At 28.9% G+C, this 23,219-nt stretch overlaps 1 protein-coding gene across 1 annotated transcript in view; it reads left to right on the top strand.

The window, feature by feature from the left end:
- LOC129965813 (oxysterol-binding protein-related protein 1-like) overlaps nucleotides 1–23,219 on the top strand; it is a 69,580-nt gene that overhangs the window by 34,621 nt on the left and 11,740 nt on the right. The window contains exon 15 of the mRNA XM_056080019.1: nucleotides 20,955–21,105. Within this exon, the coding sequence (XP_055935994.1) occupies nucleotides 20,955–21,105 (151 nt within the window). The remainder of the gene's footprint in view (nucleotides 1–20,954; nucleotides 21,106–23,219) is intronic.

The following is a 23,219-nucleotide window of genomic DNA, read 5'->3' as shown; positions in this document are numbered from 1 at the left end:
TTAATTTTACTTCAGAGTGCCATTTTGCACATGCTGTTAGATCTTGCGTTTATATTGTTTATTCGCAGAAATGTTTTTGGTCTTGCAAACCATACCCGAAAAAAAGGCACACTGCTATCGCCTCTTGTTACTGTCTCTTCAATCTTGTTCTTATCATTAACCCTGAATCTGAAGATAAAAAGTGTATCACGAATTACCGATATTAAAAAACGTCTGTGCTGTGATGTGAGATATTTAAATTTTTCGGAAATGTAGCAATCGTTGCTGTTAGAAACGACAAATAAATCAATAATAATGCAATTGTGTAGTTTTTTTTTAGGTCGTAAGTTTAGAAGCTTAAATTATTAAGATAAGAAAAGCGGAAAACTTTTATTACTGCTTTTCTTTCTTTTTTTTTTTTTTTTTTTGTATTTTTCATCTTGAATGTAAATGAGAAGAATATTTATTATGCATTACAGATGTTGAATGTAATTTAAGGTTCTGTATTTTTCATAAGCACAAAAGAGCTGTCAATTACTCTTTTTTTTTTCATTATTTTTAAAGTTATATATCAAGGCAAATGCAATTAATTTTTTTAGAAAAAAAAATCTTCAAATTTTATGCAGAAGTGCCTTTTATCATTCTTCTTAGTGAGTTCAATGTTAAATTTCTTTTTATTTCCGAGAATAATGCCGGGTTTACACTCTGCTAGTTATAAGACGATCAGTAGGCAGCGCATGCGTAGTAAGGAACTGATTTATGTTTGCCACAATTTCATAACATAGTTTCAGGTTTCCCATGCTTGGCTATAAATGGCCGTTGCCGTCCATGAACTTTTCTTTTTCACTGCGTATCATATTAAAATGATAGATATTTACACAAAAAAGCATGAAAAAATTTTTTTAATAAAAAAAGGGCAACATATCTAAATTTGGAAAACTATAGAAAAAAAATGGCAAATAAAATGGGGGGGGGACCTCGCATCAGAAAGAACAATGAGCAAAAAATATCGGAATTACTCTGATAAGTGATCAATTTTTTCATTCTACAAAAGCATGCACAGTAAGAGGGAAAAAAAAATTAATACAATACAGCGGCATGTTGTTGTCCCGTCGGGTACTGATGCCAAGGACCAAACAGCATTTTTCAGCGTTTCTACACATGCGCTGCTTACTGGGCGAGTGTAAGCCCGGCATAAATCAAATTTCTGATTGGATATTTTTGAATGTGACGTCAGTTTAGTAGAAGTAGTATTATCTATTTATATTGGATATTTTCTAAAAGTTACGTCAGAGTTTTAGAAGCAGTAAATGTCATAAAAGCCGCAGTTGATTTCCACATCGGATCATTTGTTGAACTTCGTCGTGTTAGATTTTATTGATTTCAACGAAATATGTTCAGACATAACAGAAATAAATGTCTAAAACAACCGAAGCTGTTTAAAATATTTGACAATTGTTTGTTCCATTGGTATATAATTTCTAGAACATTCTATACAAATATAGTCTTTTAAATGCTTATCTTACAGTTTTGAGTATTTTATATGGATATTTTAAATATATTTAAGAATATACGTATTTGCTAAGAAATGTTGTAAGCATGTGGGGAGGAGATAAATTCTAACTAGAGTCTGCAAATTTTCTTTGTAGGGGGGGGAGGAAGTATTGGTGCAGCACGATGAACTGCCGTCCCTTTACTCTTTTTTACCCCGTTATTTTAATATAAATCAATGTCTAAGTAACTGTTCATGAATTATATTCTGCGTATCTTTCTAACTAGGACGAATTCACCCAAATTTTGCACTCTTTTTAAAACAAGAGATCGTCAACTTTTCAATTAAATTAATTAACTATTCAGTTAATTAGAAATTATCTAAAAATTTCGCATTTCTTTCCCACAGCAACATCAGAAGAAATGATTGCGGCAAAAATATTTTTAAATCATCTTAAAATTCAAGACTTTACCATTTCTATGATAAGCAGTTTCATGTCAGAGCAATATTTCATTCAGTTGTTGTAAATTTTTAAAAAGAATTACTAATAAATATTATTTTACCAGGTTTCCATTTGTTTGAAAGTAGTGAATTAACAATGTTTGAAAGCTGGTATTAGCCAATCGCTCAGACGAAGGCAATAAAAATGCGAACAAATGAAATAAATGTTCGAGAGAGAGCAGTTTCAAGCTGTGAGAAATTAATCAGTAATTTGTCTTTTTTTCCCACATAAACGTCAAAGGAAATTATTTCAAAAACAATTTACGTCATTTTAAAATTTTGCCATTTCAACAATATCAATTTCTTTTCTATTTAGTTCTTTTTTCAACTTTTATTTATTTAGAAAATTGAATGTTGAAGATTTTGAAATTAGGAAATTTTAAAACACTCCCTTGCTATGCAGCGTTAAGACTTTGGACTGTTCTACTACTATTATTTTTTAAATTTCTTTTTCATTTCAATACAAACATCTAATAACGTGCTTTGTTTATTATAATATTTTGTGCTATTTATTTACAAAATATTCTACGTCGTATCTACGTTAAAAATATTATGCACGAAAGAGTTTTAACCCCAAACAACGCCGGGTATACTAGTAAGTTGAAAAATTTGAAAGAGCAGATTGGATTAAATATGTTAATTATCATAATATTAAACTTTGATTAAAAAAATTTAGTATAAGTCTTACTTAAAGTGTATTCATATCATATGAAATAATTTGGTGAATTTAGACAGTTAAGCATTCTAAAACAAATTAGCACCTGACTTTGCATAAAACTTATTCCAGCTTCCAAATTCTACTTATTCTATTACCGAGAATAATACTATCGATTGCATCTTTATTTCTGGACAGAGCTATCGATGGAATATCGATTGGTTGCTCTTCTATTCTTGATAAACTCAGCCTTATCGCTCATTTCTTGTTAGTATATCGTATTATCTTAATTCATCCCGAGATAAACTCGTTTGAAACTTTGTTCGTATTTCCGAGAATCCTTTTTATTATTGGCAAAAAAAAAAAAAAAAAAAAAAAAAAAAAATGTAGCAACAATCATTTGCCTACTCACTTTATAACTAAAGAAACCGATTTCTTCTTATCATTTGTGAGATTTAAATTATTTATTTATTCATTATTTGAAGATTAAAATTTTAAGCAGACATAAACATTTATATATAATTAGCAAAACCAAAGAACTAATTCCCCGCCTCCAATCATTGGTCCGATTTACGCTAATTTTTATTTTATGTGGAAGCATATGGTCTCTAGATATGTCAGTAATGGTCGCTTGCTGCACCCCCTCCAGTTCCACAGTTATTATATCGATTTTACCTATTTTTCTTTATTATAAAAAGCTTATGATTTTTAAATGTGTCGTTAATGGCCACCTGCCCTTGCCCTTTCGATTTTCGAGAAATAATGCAAAATAAAACTTTTACAAGCCTCTAGCTTCAATTATTGTTTGCCAATGGATTCTAAAACCCTCCGCGCTTCTGCGCATGCGTTAGGATGGGTTTAATTCAGCAAAATAGGGGTGGGAGGTAAGGAGATGTCTACATTTAACAGTATAGCAAATTCCGGAAATGGCGCACATCCTTCCGTGTGTCACACCCTTAGTGAGATAGACCACCGAAAAGTGGTCATCTCAGAATACTTAAACGAATAGTAACTTCACAGATTTTACCATTCAGAATGTCCTTACAATTATTGTGCTAGTATAATTTAAAACAACGCCTTCTTTTGTTGTGATAAGATATATAGTCGAGCTGGCCAATTTTGATGAAATATTAATATAATCAGCAATACTTAGATGGTTAATGACTGATTAAAATTAGCTGGTGGCCGATGAGTGGTTAAGTTTAAATACAATTTCGGCGCGCACAAAGTAAGCATTGAGATATCATTACTCTAATCATATTAAATTGTGACATTTTTTTTTCTAATTAAAATTTTTTGTCATTCCCTTTTTTAGTTTCTTTATATAAAATGCATGTTTTGAGATACCCTTAATACCATAATAGTATAATTTGAGCTGCGGAATTATCGAATCGCCGTGTGAATATTGATTCTACAAATTTGTCATATTGGCTTGATCCTGTTTAAATTTGCAGTTGCAATGCAGATGTTTCTCATCTTGATGTGGCATTGAAATTTTGAGAATGGGGTACATATTTATATGTCTCACCCTTGTCATCTAGCCAAATAACAGAGGGTTTATCCTAAATCCGTTTTTCAGAACTCTAGTAAAAAAATTGGCACAATATGCTACAGAATATGTGGTGTATTTTCTATTACGTTTTTTATCATTATTTTTATAATCATTTTTTATTATAATATTTAATTGTTGATAAAATATTCTGAAAATGAAATTAATTTTTGCTTTTTTACGAATTTACTAAAAAGTTACCTAAAGAATATATTTTAAAAAATTACTTTACCTTTACATTAGATTCACATAAGTAATCATTTTGTTGAGAAAACATTAGAACAATACGATGAGAGAATTCTTTCTTGTGGTGAATTCCTTGAAGCTACTTTGTGGTCGAATAGTTCTTTTAATAACCAGCGAAAGAGTTTTTTGTCTTCTGTAAACTAGGAAATGTCCCGAAGTAAAAACCGACTGAATGACTTTCGCAAAATAATAATGAAAAATGCGGAAGTCACTTGTTAACACTCCCTATAAAATCATTCAACTGTTTCCATTCTTTACATCAGTATAGATATAGGCCGTGTTTTTGATAAGACATGCATGGTTTCAAATTTGATTCTGTAAACATTTCTTAAAGGAAAAATTTTGTTTATGCTGATATATGGGATCTTTTTAATTTCATATTTAAGTTAAAACCAATACTTTAAGCATGTGTCTAAAATATGAAGTATAAACTTGTATTTAACATGTCCGAATAGGAACATTCCTGTATTTGATTTTTAGATAGTTATATTAAGGCATTTTTATGTGTGGTTTAAATTTCTGAAACATTTCATTTTTATTATTTTGTGTTGATTGAACTAGTCGAACATTTTCAGTTGAATTTTTCCCGCAGTAGCGAAGGACCTTGCAGTAAAGTTTCGGTTTCAGCGCAGGAAATTCCCAGATTCAAAATCCTGATCAACTAAAGATCCGCGGGCGTCCTGGCATAGGGGTAGCGCGTCTTCCCCGTGATCTGGACGTCCCGGGTTCGAGTCCCGGTTTGGACATGGTTGTTCTCCTACTTCTGTGCTCTATCTGTGAGGTGTGTGAATGTGCCCTCCTGTAAAAAGGGGTTGTGCAAGCGAATGAGTGATGCGTGAGTAGTCAAGTCGTACTCTTGGCCCTAGTTGGCTCTACGATAAAAAACAAGAGACGCTCCCCCTTAGGCTTAAATCGGCTGTCTTCGAACAGCGGGTTTGTCCGTGGCAAGTGCCATAAGAAACAACAACAACTGAAGATCCTCCATGAAGGTGGGCCTCTTTCATGTTAAATCTGACGTCGGCATCCTCCAACTTGCGTGGCATAGAGGTTCTGATAGGGGAAGGGGAGGGGATTGTCTCTTTGTCGCCCTTGTCATCTGACTACTGCTCAGAATTGTTAGGCCCGCTTAAATTTTCAAAACTAGCGAAACAAACCTTATATTTCTAGCTTTGTAATTCAAATCTTCTATTTAAAATTGTTTTTATTAAATAAACTTAATTCTATGAGAATTACTGTTTACTTTCTTTGGAATCAGATTGTTGCAGCCTTTTCTGTTTTAAATTATATAGCAAACTCTAAATGATCTTCAAAATTATAGTAACAACTGTGTTGATTTATTAACAATCACAGAATGGAAGAGTTTTCGTTCTATATGCTAACAATATTTTTCCAAATATATATTTATTTTTCCACTTCGTTTATTATAATCTAGTAGTTAATCCTTTACAAGTTTTCACCTATTCAAACCTGCTTTCATACTTACAACATTTAAAGTGTTTGGAAACAAAGTCGCGTGATTTAAAAAACAATTTAATTATGCAATTACTTTTTGTTTTAAAAAGAGCATATAATTGCGAACTTAATTAAACGCGCGCACTCACACATACATTCATTCAATTGAAAGTTTACGTCTTCTCCAAAGAGTACTGTCGAAATAACAATTAAACATACAAACAGACATACACTATACATCATGTAGCTGATGTGTTGCGACATTTCTCTTTCAAATTTTTTCTTGGCATATTTATTGTTCGAATTCGTAGTTTATTGTAGTCATATGATAGGAACCTTATTCCTTAACATTACATCATTTTTTCATACCATTTCATATCTTTTACTATATTATTTCAATAGACTTGTTGCTAGTAAATAAAAATAGATGGATATTAGAAATATTTCCTTTAGCTATTGTGTTTTTAGCTATGGGAGATTATTTATAACATCTGTCGAAGCAAGCGACGCGCTGATCGTAGAACAGTCGGCTTCATTGTATCGGTTGATATTTTTTTGTTTGATTGAGCTAACGATAAAAACGATACTCATAACGTGCTTTGACATTTTTATTTTCTGTAGTTCGCTTCCCTTGCTTCTACATGTACTTTTATGTTATATAACTCATCTATTTTAGGGATCAATAAAAGCCTGTTAGAGTAAGTAGGTTTGCGTGTTTGGTAGTCTTCTAGCTCAAATTTGAAATGAAATCAAAGGTGCTAATGGAATTACTTTTTCACAGAAAACCAAAACGATTCCTCGGCTCATTCCTCTTTAATCAAAAATTATATTTATAAAGAAAAATTAAGAAGAAAAATATACAAAATGAAAACGATACTTATTCGGTTTTTATTCTGTTACCTGAATTATGATTTTAACATAAAGTTTATGGATTGACATACTAAATGTTAATTGAGATAGACTTTATTCAAAAATCTTACAAAACGCTGAACCCTGCTCTACCAGATTTGGCACGTAGTTATTTCTTAAATTAGTAAGTATTCACTGAGAGTGTCTTGCAGAATTTTTAGATTTTTAATTAAATTATTTAAAATTTAATGTTTTTCCTTCATAACTTCGGAGCATATTATTGTATAAAATCCTTTTTAAATAAAAAGAAAATTCAAAAAAATTGAAATTGAAAAAATTTAGTGGCACTAATTTTTTATTTTCTCATATACAAAATATTGGGACAGTATTGTAATCGTTAAAAAAATCGAACTCGAGATTTTGGCGAATCTTCACGTTTCTGATCGCCCTGAGTTCGAAAAACACATTTTTGAAAATTGTCCTTGTCTATGCCTGTGACAAAGAATTAAAAAATGCTTTGAGGCTAGACGGATGAAATTTGCTATGCAGTCTTTATGCCAAATTTGTAAATTTCTATAAATTTTAAACAAAATCTGTTCTGAGAAAGTCTGTCTACCCGGCTATTCAAATATAAGCTAGCATGATTACTACAAAGTGAAGAGTCATATGGATAAAATTCGGTACACAGATTTGACATCTCCATTTTAGACACTTGTCAAATTTTGTGCCAAATCGAACGAAGTTTTGAAAGTACAGAACAAAAGACCTGTATTACTCAAAAATACAGACTTAATCATATCAGATTTAGTGTGTGATTACACGTGTAGCTGTGTCAAATTTGTGTTTCAATCGGTTGGAGAAAACTCGCCTAAAACAAAAATTGGTTTTCTTTCACTTTTAACCGCATGCGAAGGATTTATCGCCAACAAACTCGCCAAGAATCACACGATAGATTCGGTAAATTCAATATCAAACCGAAGGTTAATATTTCGTATCTATTGTAGCCAATGGTATGCAAGGCGCTTTCTGGCTTAACACCTTTATTAGAGAGTGTGCGAGAAAGTTTTGGGGAGACTTCCCCACTGGTCTCGTTTTGTTACTTTTTTTTTAAATTTTATTTTAATTAAATGTTAAAGATGTTTTACAACAAAACTGTTTTCGTTATTCGATTTGTACATATACGTGTTGCGACGATATTAAATACATTTTTTTTCTCTGCCCCTGTAGATCTGTATAGTTACGAGTAAATTGTAAAGTAAAGATAAATGAATCAAACCTAATATGATGTTTCGGACTAGGGGGTTCGAATATCACTTTCATTCCCAATAAAATTTCATTTCATCTGTCATTGAATAATTTCTTAGTATATTTTACAATCTTTCCAATTTCTTAACGTTTTATATGCGCGCTAATTGAGATGATATTTAAAACTTTTTCCTATGTATGTCCACATTATTACTATTGCATAATTAAGAGTAAATTTAAACATATAGATAGACGAACCAGTTCTAAAATGTTATCATGCTGCCGTGTTTCTGACAATAGTTTGGAATTTCTATTAATTCCATTTCTGTAAATATTTCCTCAAAATCCCTGCATTGAAAATGCATATTTTAAGCATATTATCCGCCAATCAATAAAGGATGTAAATTTTTTTTAAACGCTATGTGTGGGTGAGTTTTCCTCGTTGGAGATACTTAATCAGCACTTAAAATAGTCTTCTAGGAAATAAATTTTAAAAATCAAAAAAACTTTTGTAATTGACCGTAAACTCTGTATGAAGTTTATGTTCTGTGCGTATAGATTGAGCATTTTATAATGATATTTAACTACCAAAAAAAAATGTTATCTGATAAATTTGAGGAAAATACAATGTACATAAATGTTGAGAGATCACGCGAGTATTGCAATGTTTTTTTAGACGATTCTGGACCAATTTGCGCGTTAATGAAATTATCAGTTAATATTTATAAAAAATAGGCCTTTTTAAGGCATTATCTAAACTGATATGAAGACAAGCGATAATTCATACTTCTTTTAAAGATTTATTGGTATGTTACAATATTTATTTTTGAATAAAGAAATGAATTTTAGCAGCTGTCTTTCAATTGAAGTAGGATTCAGCTCCGATTGTTTAATTCCAATTTTATATCTTTTGTCAATTGATGGATTTTTTTATGAATAATTTAAAAAGAATATCGAAAACAAACAAAGGATATGCTATGTTTTCATAATGATAAGTTTCAATAAATTTGAATCTTTTTATTTCTTAATTTCAATCAGAAGTTGGAATTTCGAGGAGATTGCTTAACGATGCTTATATAATAGCATAAATGTGTTGGTTTTTTTTCTTATTAATATTTTAGTTTTAAATTTAAAAAAAAAATATATATTAAAGGAATTTACTAAAAACAACTTTATTTAATACTTTCACGGATCAATCAAATGGATCAGTTCAATTTCTAATTAACGATAGAGAAAAGAGTAGAATTAAAATTCGTTTATTTTGTTAACATCGAAAATTGGCATCGATAAGGCGAATGAAACAATTTTTTAAATCGCAGATAAGAAACTGGAATAGAAATAAAAACTGATAAAATTGAGGATTAAAAAAAAGCTGCAAGTATTAGTATTCACATTTTATTTGAATTACTAAATGCGCATCAGCGAGATAAATTTAAGTTTGCATTTTACTTCTTCTTTTTTATTGACAAAAATCAGAATTTGATTTTATTTCACATTTTTATTTGTGGTGTGAGTTAATGTCGGAAATTTATCGAAATTGAAAAATTACAAATTATGTAACCTTAATGACACCTTTCATACATATTACTAATTATAATTCTTTTAGACGATTCTAGCCAAATATTGATAGTCATTGGATATTTCGCAGGATTAGCAATTATATAGAGAAAATAATAATAATTAAACAGCACTAAAATTATCATTATTCAAGTCAATTTTGTGTATTCAAAAATGTAAATACTGTTCCATAATTGTATATAACTAATCACCTTTGGTGACTCTCTGCTTCATCGAAATATTGACTATATTTAATCAGATCTCTTATGCATTACTTGATGTTCTTAAATCTCATAGTAAAATATTTATATGTATCGAATTGTGATACATATTTTTTCAATAACTTTACACCTATTCTGACTTTTGTGTACATGTACTTTCTTTGTTTAATCAAGTGCATTGACATTATAATGCCATGTCATTATCTTGGATTTATATTTCGTGGTACTGAGACTTCACTTTCTTATTCCATATAAGGTGCGTTTGGCAATCAGTCGATTCACTAGGAATGTTTTTAGGTTTGATTTTAGTTAAATCCCTTTTCTATAACATGAAGTTCCTAATACACTCAGCGAAGTGTTTTTAAGCATCAAAATATAATAGGTATTAAAGCTGTCCTAAGAGTCTGGGTTATCTATTTTCTAATTGCACTGTGTCTGTCATGGTAATATAATTTTATCTTCTGATGCATCATGTATACTGCCGGGGTAATAAATAAAGTCTTTCTCCTTCAACTTTCAACAATGGGAAAAGATTGAGCAAATTAAATATTTTTGATGAAACACTGAAAACTGTTTGAATGCCGATGCAACAATGAAAACTGTTATTAACCTGCGGGAGTGTTCACCCAAAAACTTTCTCTTATCCTTTCTAATAAAGGTATTATCCTCTTCACTCAGCATGGAATTATGAATTGACGTCATATTGGCGACGAATAGTTACGAAATACTGATATTTGGCATGTATCTAGCATTTTTACTGAATCTATAGTGCTATCTTCGGCAATTAACCCTGACTATGGTGAATGCAGAATACCCGAAAAATCGAATATTTATTTTGGACGCATTTTTTCTACCGATAGTTTGACATTAAATCTTGGTATAGAATAAAAAATGTAATCACATTTCAAATTTCATTAAGTGTCTGCGTTTTTTGAACTATCGTGTTTTACATGCTTGCAAAAGTATAGACCGGCTGACCTGTCAACTTCTTGTCGAATTTTGTTCAAAATGTGGTGCGGATCTACATTTTAGACATCAAACTGGTGTATCAAATTGGCTCTATAGTTAAGTTTTATAGTTATGATATTCATTTTTACTTGGACAGTTGGATCAGGTTTCCTTTCAGTGGATTTTGTCCAAAATTTGGTAGAAACCTACAAATTTGGTATTGGGTTCGTATGCCGAATTTGATCTGTCTTGATCAGAGCATTTTCAAATTATTGTGTTCACTGATTGACAGGTAGACATAATTTTAAAAAGTGAGTTCTTCGAGCTAAAGAAGATCTGAAATGTGAAGATTCATCAAAATCTCGGGTTTGAATTAATCAACACTTATTTTTGTATACAAAAATGAATAAATAAAACATTGTTGAAATTAAAGGAAAAAAAAATTGCAAGACACTGATATCATTAAAACATGGTTTTTAAAATGGCGCTATATACAGTTTTGTGCAGTAATATTTTTGGGAGTTATCGCTGGAAAGTATTATTGCTTAAAACTGTTTTAATTAAATTGTAAATTTTATTTCTAATTAATTTTTTTTAAATAATCATTATGAAGTTTTCCTTCCATGATAAAATTGTGCTTATTTGGCAGCTCTGGGTGAAATGAATTGACCCGTAGAATGTCTCTAGGCCTACAAACCAATATTCTCATTATTTTGTAGGGTTGGATTTTTTTGTGAATGAAAGTAACAAAATCTTAATATAAATGACAATTATGCCAGGAAGTCGATACTGTTTTTGTTATGGCTGAAGAACTTCAAGTTCCACACTAAAGTATTCCATTCAATGATGACAATTCAACATTCAGAAGCTGACTAATGCAGCGCATTGAATGTCCATTCCTTCATCACGGTTGTGCTAGCAACTGAACGATCTAACTTTGAAAAAATGAATAGAATTTCTTGATACGTATGTTCAAAGGTTGTGGCAGCTAAATATATTAATTGCAGGTAACTGGAATTTAGACTGTGCTCTTTAAACTTTGAAGTACGTGAAAATCTCTTCAAATCTTCATTTTTTTCATCTTCTGCTGATGCTGAAAATACCTTGCTGATAACTCTTTGCTCTTATGGAATTTAGGCCCCGGATTTGTTAAATTACGCTTTTGCAATCCTTTTTTTAGCTACAGCGATAAAAAAGCGAGATAAGACTTCAGAGTTCCAGCTACGAATTTTCATTCAGTCTTTTATCGAAAATTACTCCCGAAAGATATCTGCAGTGTAACTAATTTCATTTGTTCAATTTCTCCGAAAAAAACGGGAAGATAAAATTTCATTTATTTATAATAACAGTTTGCTTCTCATTTTAGATGTACAAAAAAATTTGGTACATGAACTGGAGTTTGTTCTTTTTAAATTGTATGCATTTAATTCTCCACTGAAGTTTTGTCCTGTTGCGTTTTTTGTTTAAAAATATTTTTCCTCTTCATTGGTGTGCTTTGCATTTTTTTCTTGTGTCGAGAAGATATCCTTGTACATGATGGTTCTCAAAGATTCGCGTACAGAGAAAAAAGGAATCAAATCCTCTAATGCTAGACGTAAGTTAAATTTTTTATTAAAATATTTTATTTGTAAGGACGACTACTGTTAGCTAATCCACTTAAGTTTAAAATGCAGAATGTAGAAATTTTCCTGATTTAAGAAGAATTTTAAAAAGTATTACTTGAAAATAGAAACTAAGGATAGTTTTCATTAAATTGTCTTGATTTTACTGTAGGCCATTAGTTCGGAAACATTTTTTTTAATTAAATAGTATTATTTGCTCTTTAAAACAATAAATATTACAATGATTAAATACGATAAGAATACATTTTTCCTTGGATAAAGTTTATTATGGATTATCTTATAAATTCTAATATTCTTTTGTTTTAAAACATAATTACTGTTGTTGAATAATATTTTGCAAATTGTCATAATTCATTACCAGCATGATTTAACCGTGCCATTTGAGATTTATTGTTTGAATGTAAAAGCTTAGTTGTTGATGGAAAAATTCATCTTAAATAAATAAAAAAATGCTAGATTATTTGATATGACATGATTAAAAATCTCCCCGCCCCCCGGCTTTTCCAACTATTCTTTAATTATAATTATTATCCTTCTTTTCAAAAATTTACCATCATAAAAATTGTTAGATTAAAAATATCAGTGAGAAAATTTAGAAAGAACTCCTAAATATAAATTGTAATCATATATAAAGAAATAGCACAACAATTTAAAGAATATTAACGGGGGGGGGTTTGTTTTTCCCCTTCTGTTGCTAAACTCATTAACAAAAAGTGCACAACTCACAAATGTACGTTTGGATGAAAATGTATTAGTTGACTCAAATAGCATTGTCTGTTTACAATTCATTTTTATTGTTTTCTACCAGTTATGTGATTGTGCTTATCTTGTTTTTAATGGGATCAACATTTTCCATCCACCAATTTATACATTCATACTAAAGGAAATAACAATTATTGCCCATTTTAGCGGTTTTGCCATAGGAAAATTAGCAAGGTTATCATTAATATGATCATGCTGAATTTGTAATTGCATTATAAGTTTATGCTTTTCACTTTTATTAGAAATATAAAAACACATTTTCATAATATAATTCTATTTAAATCGGATTTAAATAAAACACTGCAAGATGGGAATAAGTTACTGCAATAATGATGAATTTTTGCGAATGTATTAAACAGATGGCAACTATTTAAATTAATAAAATATTCATTATAATCATTATTTTTTATTATCCTGATCCCACTGTTTATCATTAAACGTATAAAATATTTTCAAAGTCAGAATTAAAACGAATAAATAAATTGAAATCGGCTATCTCAAATTTCAAGTTATCATGCGAGAACAATTTTTTAACTCATTGTTTGTGTTTATTAATTTAAGTTATGAAGTCATAAACTGGTTTGAAACAATCACGTGATTATAAAATTACGCATGCGTCGGTATTTAGTAAACGATGGTTTTTTTCCCCCCTCTTATCGCAAAATCCTTTGAGCTCCAAAACTCTTTTTACCAGCTAAAAAAAAATTGAAAATATATATACCTTTCAATACTTCTCCTCGCTGTTTCAGGTTCATTCCCACTTTCTTTTCTGTGCTTTTTCGAACAATAACTTCTTACATTTCTGCCCTTTATTGGCCAGACAGAAAAATCAGGTATTGTTTGCCAACGAATTCTAAAACCCTCTGCATTTTTGCGCATGCGCTAGGATGGGTTTAATTCGACAAAATAGGGGCTAGAGGAAAGATGAAAGGAAGAGATGTTTACATTTAACAAGAAAGTAAATTCCGGAATTCAACATCCTTCCTCCTCTTACCCTTTAATGAGATAGTATCGTTGAAAAGCGGTCATCTCAGTATAATGAAATGAACAGTATGGACATGGTGGACAATCGCGCCAAGCTGTAAATTTTTGTTAGCGATAAGTCGCCAAATGTGTTAACCTTCTGTTTCATTTTCTAATAACCCTAAAAGCGAAAAGTTGATGCCTCAAAAGCGATAAATCGCCAATTGCATTTTGAGGCTTCAAAACCTTCAAACCAAAACATCATGTTCTCACATGATGAAAGAAAAAAAAATGTACTAATTAACTTTTCCTGTATAATAGATTTATTCTTCAAGATTATTTTTATAACTGAATATAAGAGAAAATTTTTTTCAAAATATTATTTTTGAGAAATATTGCCTGTAAACAAATATTTCAGTCAATTACGGAAATTTTATATCGAAAAACATATCAAGTATTTAATGTTTCCAATGGCATCATGAAATAATATGGTATTTTCAGACGATGAGTGACTTACTCAATGTCGATGCAGCGATATCGTAATCAAATAGTTGTGTGTGGGCATCCTTGTATAGGATATCTTTAAACATTTCCTGTTAATTTACATCTGCATATCCTGTGTATCTTTCTAATCTTTGCTCTTTATATTCTTGACGCGTTTTAAATAGGAGAGTGGCATTTTCAATGTCAGTATGGGTCATCAGTTCAAAAAAATTTTGAAATGCTTTATACACTTCTATAGTAAAAATTTTAAAATTTGCCCAAAAATCTTTTTTTCGCTAAGAGAAATCGCTGGCTCCCTTTTATTCTGCTATTAATCTTACTATTTTTAAAATGTAGAAAAATCAAACTTTAGCATTTTAATCTGTCTATATATATATATATTAATTTCTTGACTGATTTATTGAGAATTCTTTTTAAAAATTCATTTTTTTATTAAGTGGTTTTCCAAAAAATGCAACGTATTAAAATTTACTTTGAGATAGTTTTGCAAATATTAGCTTCAAAATGCTTAATGTGCATATTTTAAATGTTTTTTGCTATTTATTATCCATAGCCAAATTTACATACCTAAATAGTACTGATTAATTAAAGATGGTTGAAATTTCAATGAAATATGATATTTAATTGGCACTATGTAAGTGAAGGCTCGCTTTAAATTCAAAAATTATTAAATAATATGCTAGTATTTTTATAGCACCAGTGTGCAACTAGTAATAGGAAAAGTCTGGGCTTTAAAGTCTTAAATCGTTGTTCTTTAATTTAGCTACACAAATGGCATGAAAGTAACAACAAAGTAAAGTGACTGATATTTAAATTATTTTAAGAGTTAATCAATGACTTGATATATTGAGGTAGAAAATGGAAAATTGAATTAAGAATATTTCTGGTAGATGACAGAGTGTGTGGTGTTCTACCGATCGCAAGTCTGTAAAATCATTCTGAAATTAGATCTCAGTAATTGAAGAAAGACTAAAAGGGGTAAAAAAAGTGGTTTCAAAAAAAAAAAAAAAAAATCAAACATTTTTTTTTTCTTTCTAGAATAGTATATTTTAGGCATTAGAGATGAAAAAAATATTTTAATTTATGTAAATTAATTTTTTAAATTTTTATACACTTTTCCAGTTGTACTAGTCATAAATAGTGTCGTCATAGTAATGTATTCGTGAAATATGTCTTACAGTCCTCTAATTAGTATAATTCAAAAGGGCGTGTAGAAGTCCCTACATTTTCGCGTTAGCACTTTATATATTTATAATTTTTAGTCATTAGTTCAACTGAAATGCATAATACATTTGCTACTGTACTTTTCTTCAATCTCTACCTCCCCCCCCCCCCCCTACACACATACACACATTTTTCTGGTTGGGAATGACTCTAAATATTTTTCTTTTTTTCATTGAGAAGTTTTTTATGTGCAGTTTTACCTAAGATTTATTTGCAGATTGTGCTTTTAAGCCGATGTTTTTGAGAAGGGAGAAATATTTATCATTTTTGTAATTGCAGTTATAAAGCTTTGGGATCTGGAATATTCATTAAGGGAAGCAGGATATGGCATCTCAAGGATATGCATATTATAATGTTACATGTTCTTGCTTTATAAGGTACATTGCATGCAAATTGTACTGCATATCTTTTAGACTTTTTTTCCCCGTGAAACACAGTTTGTGTATGCCCTTCTGCTAGTAATATTTTTCATGCCTATAACCTGATGTAACTTTAGTAATTATCATTATGCATTTTATCCTTAACTCATTAGGTATGTAATTTATTAGTTCTTATTATTAAAATTATTTTTATACGTAAATTTTCCTTTTTTTTAATCATTTCTGAGGGAGGGAGAAAAAAAAATGATTTTATTGGGTGAATTCGTCTATTATTTCTGCAAATTTGATTTCCTCTGTTTAATATTTGAATAAGTTACTCGAACTGATAAAAATGTTAACACATTTTGAGTTTACAAGGATATCAAGCACGGTTTGCCATCATTTTTTGGAGAAAGTCATTTCTGTTTTTTAAATACATGGAAAGAAGTGCGATTTGTTAATTGATCTGCCTATTTTAGTCTGTAAAAATATATATTTTCCCCCAAAATAACTTGCAGATTTAGAGGGGGAGGGGAGAAAGATTCGAACATCTGATTCGAAATGTCGTAGCATAATAATGTTTTAGGCTTGATTCTTCTATTTTAAAATGTTGCTCGTAATTATATAGCTGTGATAACGTTTACAAAAAGAAAATAAATAGTATTTTATATTGTTGCAACACGCCGTAATATAAATCGAGTAACTAAACAATAAAAAGTATTGTAAAATATTTGTAATTTTTTTAAAAAAAAAAATAGAAAAAAAATTAATAAAGTTTGAAAAGCTTTTTGAATTGTAAAATGATATAAAAATGATTTTTGTACATTATCATGCACTGAAGTTATTGAGAGAAAACGTTAAATTTTGATTGGCATTTACTTAAAAAGTTGAAAAAAATTTCTTGACAAAAACCTTACCAAGAAGTAAATATGTACTCTATTTAATATTTCTAGATCGAATGGTTTGGCCTGTAAAGTGTTTTGAACGCTTTTTTTTTTCATCATACATATCGCAATGATGTAGTGGTAGAATGATGTATACTTAGAATGGTAGGTAACCTATAAACATGTAACCTATAAATGTAGTTTTAAAAAATTGGTAAGATGATAAATTCTCGTACGTCTGATCAAGGTTAAATTTTTGATATCTCCCCCCACTGAATTAAAAACTTTATTTGCTTTCTTTTAAAATTATATATTCGTAAGCCGTTTTCGGAGGTCATTAAATAACACAGATAAAAAGTTTTTTTTTTTTTTTTTTTTTTTTTCCTCGTCTGTCACTTTATTTTATCGATTAGGCGAAAAAAATGCTACATATGCATTAAAAGAAATTTTATAAGTTTATTTTGCGGAAATGTGCTGGGAAAAAAATGCAATTGTTTACTATATACTTCACGTGAAATGTTTTGATAACAGCGTAGACGATTATAAGCAATTTCTGTTGTTTTCAGGAAATTTGTTGGTTGTCTTAAAACAGGAAAGAAAAGTATTTTTCTCTGTGATTTCAGGAAGTTGAATATATCTTAGTTCAGTTCATTTGTAGTTAGTTTTGATGCTCAGATTTCTAATAAGAATTTTTTCTTACTTTTTTTTCTTCGTTTTTTTTTTTTTTTTTTTTTTTTAATTTTGGTGTTTTACTGTTTCAACTTTAAAGAAAGAGTTTTTTTAATACTTAACCCAATTTTTATATTACCTTATATTAAATTATATATCTAAATATAGTTTATCTTTCGTTCAGATAGAATTTTACTGCCCTCTTATACAAAATTCATTCTTTGAATCACTCTTTAAATAAGTTCATTTATTTTTTGTTTTCATTATATAATACGATTTTTAACCAATAATTTGCTAAACAATAATCTTTTTTATTATTATTATTCTTTTGATTTGATAAGATAACAAAATTGCAATCATCCTTCAAAAGAATTATTGGTTTATTTGAAAGACCTTAAAAATGTTTGCATTTGTGCGTAGTACGCTGAAGTTTGATGTTATATAGATAACTAAGAGTGAAGATAGTAGTACTTTCTGAGAAAACTGCTAAAAGCATTTTGCTTTGAAAATCACTGATTGAGATATCTAAACAACCATCGAACAGGCATTTGTTTACGAGAGCCACGAATGGGCGAAATCGTCGACCGTGGCAACCCTCCTGTTGCGTCAAAAACAATTGGGAAAGTGAAGTCGCTTCGTCTGTTTGTTTTTTCAATGGAGTTTCGTATCCTCACCATATGTTCAATTGCTGCGCGCGAGCTATCATATTTGACCTCTAAACTCAATTTGGCGAGAGCTTATTAAGAGATAATTTTGTCATGAAGGCCATCACTGATTATTTCAACTTAAACAGAGTTAAGTACAGTGAAATGCATGACAAAAAAGAAAGCGGATGGAAGCGAAGCCAGGGTGCAAATTATCTACCGTTGCCAGGTGAGATTGAATATTTTGTTTCTTTTTTTAGTATTTTTTTGTTCCGGTCCCAGAAAGCTTTAAGCCGAAATAAACAGAGCGAAAGCGACATCTTAAAATTCAGTAATGTTATTCATTTGTAATCGTTTCAGACTATTGTTATGGAAAAAGAATGTGTAAGATCTTTTTTCCCTTTTTAAATGTTGGGAGTGGTCGCGTAAGTGTATTTATATACGTTGTGTTTTTTTTGTATGTTTTATGAAAATCGAAAACTCCGTGGTGTATCTATCACTGTTTGTTAGAGATAAAACTGTAATTGTGTCGTTTTAGTTTTGATATTGTAGCATTTTGAATGCTTGAAAATATTTATTGAATAAAACGGATTTGCATTTATTTATTTTTGCAAAATACAATTAATTAGTATTTTTATTAATTACAAATGTATTGTATTTTTCTTATCAGGAATTAAATTTATCATTCACGTCATGTGTAAATTATTAAAATCAATGAAAACGGTGTACATTTTTATCTACCATTTTAAATTGAAAGTTATGCATTTCATAAATGTATGTTGTTAAATACTTCTGGTAGGAGGGAGCTATACTTTGAGGATTTATTGTCTTGAACCAATTCAAACTAAAAAAACAAGAATCCATATTTTTTTTTTATAATAATTGCTTCAATATTTTTAATCAACACTTTTTTGCAATGAATGATTTTCTTGCAGTTATTGTTAAAATAACTAATTTCACATTTAATCTGTTCCTTTTCTTTTTTTAACTTCTTGCACAAGACTAGCATTGCAGTATTGAAAGAAAAAAAAGTCTTTAAAAAATAGTATTATGTATGCTATTTAAAAATATTGTATATATTTTTTATAATTTTATATTATTGAATGAGTTTTTAAGCTTTTTTTTTCGAGGGGAACTTTTTAAATATGAAAGAATGTTTCACATTTCAAAATAAAATATAAATATATATAACATTGGACTGATTTGAATTGAAATTCTTTTTATAGCCAGTTGTCATTTAGATAGCAATACTTTTTTGATTTATTTTAAAAATTGGTCTCAAAAAAATTTCTAATTTTATATTTATTTCAGAGGTTGATTTCTTTAAAAAATTCTAAATTCAGAGATTAATTATTAATAGAAAAATATTTCCTTGTGTTAAAATTTAAGATACTGATTTTTAAAGGTAGAAATAACAATTGTAACTGTAAAGAATGCAGGACCCAATCTGTACTTATTAGTTTATTTCTACCATAAATTTTAGAAGCTCATGAATATTTGTGTAATTCTCATAATACATGGATTTTTCAACAATGGATTATAATATATAAGAACTTAATTGTGTGTTCTTCGAAAGTATTATAATATAAAAAATATGTATCTTCTGTATGACATGCTCTTCTGTTGCATTTTTTTTTCCATGTTTATAAAGCTTATATTTACATTTTGTGAAAATTTATAGGAAATCTAATTAATATTATTTAAATTTAATTAATGGTTAAAATATTTTAATTATTTAAAAGCAGTTTTTTCCCCCCTATGTTCTCTTATTTTTGATGTTTATGCAATTTGAGATATATATATATATTCGTTTAAACATTATGAAAAGCATTAGTTTTTTAAAGGGGAGGTGTAAAAAAACAATCCCTATTCATTATAAGAGTTTTAAAAATTTGTAAGTACATGAATTGCTTGAATATTGTGATAGCTGAACTGGTTTTATTCACTTTAGTTCCCAAGTTAATTCATTTAAAAAATTACGAGAAAGAAATTCTCTTATTTTTATACCATTAAGTGTATTTAGACTTAAGTTTTATTTTACCTATTTAAATTAACTAATTTAATATAATTTTATGATAGAAAACTATTTTGTATGAGATTATCTGTTATCGGAAATTATTATAACTGTTGTGCAAGTTTGAGGTTCGAACTCGAAACGTTAGGGTTTATAGCCGAGTAACAAAGCTACTAGACAAAAGTGTACACTCTTTTTTGGAGGTTGTTTTCTGGCTTATGAAGTTACCATCACACTGTTTTCTTTCCCTCAAAAATTTATGAATAAACATGAAGACAAACTGATAATTACAGTTTGCTTAGTTTGATGATAAAGCTCTTATTTCAGAATCCAAAGTTTTGTTTTCAAAATCATTTTATACTCTAAAAATTTAATTGAGAAAGCAGATAGTAAACAGATGTATTAAAAGTTATTAAAACTATTGAACTTATATAATATTCCTTTAAGAATGGGTGTATCTGCTGTTCAGAGTTCCATGATTATAATTATAATCATTTTTCCCCCTTAAAGTTGCCTGTTTACTACTTTTATGTAGAATTTTAATATATTTGAAAAATGAAAGTTTTATGTATTTATTATTTGTTAGAAACATGCTTATCACAATTTTATTTGCAGATTATTCCCCTTCCCAAAATAAATCCAGTAAAGATGACTCAAGTTCCAATTCTGGAACTCTGGGTGCAACTGAAACAACTGGGCAATACGTTTCATTTTCCATGGATTCATCTGAAAATGAAACAACACCTGTGCCATCTAAATGGGGGCGGTAAATATTTTTCTCCTTATATTCTGTTTTCTTAATGCAAGGCATTATAACTATATTTATAGAGTTTTTGATATATCTATATATTAAAGTTCAATTTTAAAACTTGGAAAGTATATATTTTGTATACATTCTCTTTATTTCATACATTATTTGTAAAGATTCAAATACTTATTTTCTCCATATGAAAATTTGTTGGGTTAAAGCCAAATACTCTGATATTTCATATAATTGATAGACTTGATTTTGTATCTGAAGTCTGAAAATTTGCATCAAGATGTTATACAATATATTCAAGCAAATACAATAATTTTTAATTAGATTCATTTATCATTTATCTTTTCTTTATTTTTTTAATGTTTCTGGAACTTTGTCTTTATATGAACAATATCCTTCAATTTAAATTTGCTTTGATCTGCAAAGTATCTTTGTTTGCTTTTGTTAACAGTTCTAATATAAAAAATGCTAAATACAATACAAATACAAATGTGATTTGATTGATTATAATGGCAATATAATTTAATTCCTTTAATACTTGTGAGATCTTGCTTAAAATAAGTAACATATTTAAATGCATTTATTGAAAGTTTTAAAGCAGACACTTTTTTTTATTATCGCATATTTAAAAAATTTTCAACTGATATGATGCTTATTCACTCGCATGAAATGTCTATTTTATGTAATAATATTATTTGTATTATTATTAGTTAATACGAGAACCCAACTTTGTCAACATGTGTTCCATGTAAAGTTTGATCAAGCAATTAGTTATTTAAAGAGCTCACCATTATTTGAGTTTTCAACTTTTTCATGTGCATCAAAAACTTATTATTTGCCTTTTAAACAATTGAGGAACTAACTTCTGTAGATCTTATTTAACTTGAGCAAAAAATAATTTTCAAACATTTCTTTAATTAGATTGATTTTCTCTGTATCTGATAATTCAAATGTATTGGAAATTACTGTAATTGCCAGGTCAGCAATTGGTACAAAAGTACTGCTTGAACATCAATGTATGTTAAAAGTGTTGAAGTTGAAATAAACTTGAAATGTGCCTGCATGCCATCCATATGATGTGCATTTTGTCTTCATTGATATTTAATATGAGGAGTAGGCCAACAAAAACCTAATTATTTTTAAGCATGGTTAAAAAACACATAAAAGTTCTTATTATGTTAGTTAACTTTAATTAGAACTTTTGGTACTTTGTAATGATTTTTAAAAAGTTATTTTAGAGTAAATGCAGTGAAATGCAAAATATTTAATAGAAATTAGAACTGCATTATTAGTGATAAAAAAATATGCTTTGAATAAATGCATGTTACTAGAAATCTTGCAATATAAGAAATTTATCTACAGAGGAGTGTATTATAAATTTTTTATATTGTTCAATATCCTATAATTAATATTCATATAAACTGCAATTTTGTAAGTATATGGAATTTTGGTATTATTATATTATTACCACTTTACTATATTCAGTTTATTTTTACTTCTAAATATTCTGTGTAGTTCATAGCTCATTACAGGTACAAGATTTTTCAAAAAGATTGAACATATTTAAAGCATTTATTTCTAAAAGGAGAAATAGATAGATATAAACATAAATGTCACTGGATTGAGATTTTTATTTACTTGTGGATAATCCAGGTAAAACCAATATTGTTTGTATATGAGAGCATAGCAATGCCTCAGCAAAAGTCATTTTGTATGTTGAAGTATGTTAATGAATGAATTATATTGTTAATTACAATGTGTGCTTCATTGAAAGTTTAACAAAGAGCCACCTTTTCCTAACCAGGTTTACATTTGGGATAAGAAATTTATAGAAGACTATTATATATGCAACACAAAAAGTTTCTAGTTATCCTCACACGTTAGAAGAAAATGTTGTTCATCGTATCTGCATTTCTTTTGATCATAACCATAGAAAATCCATAAAAAAAAATAATAATAATAATAAAAAAAGCAGGTGTTTTTTTTTTTTTTTTTTTTTTAATTTAAATATTGCATTTAATGGCATGGCTTGTCCTTTAAACCAGTAACTATACTCTTTAAGATTTTTACAGCAGTTCTAATTCAGCAGGGATTGGTTACTTCACACATAGCAAAAAATG

This window comes from Argiope bruennichi, chromosome 4 (assembly GCF_947563725.1).
Source record: "Argiope bruennichi chromosome 4, qqArgBrue1.1, whole genome shotgun sequence".
Lineage (NCBI taxonomy): Eukaryota > Metazoa > Arthropoda > Arachnida > Araneae > Araneidae > Argiope > Argiope bruennichi.
This window is presented reverse-complemented; position numbering and strand designations above follow the sequence as displayed.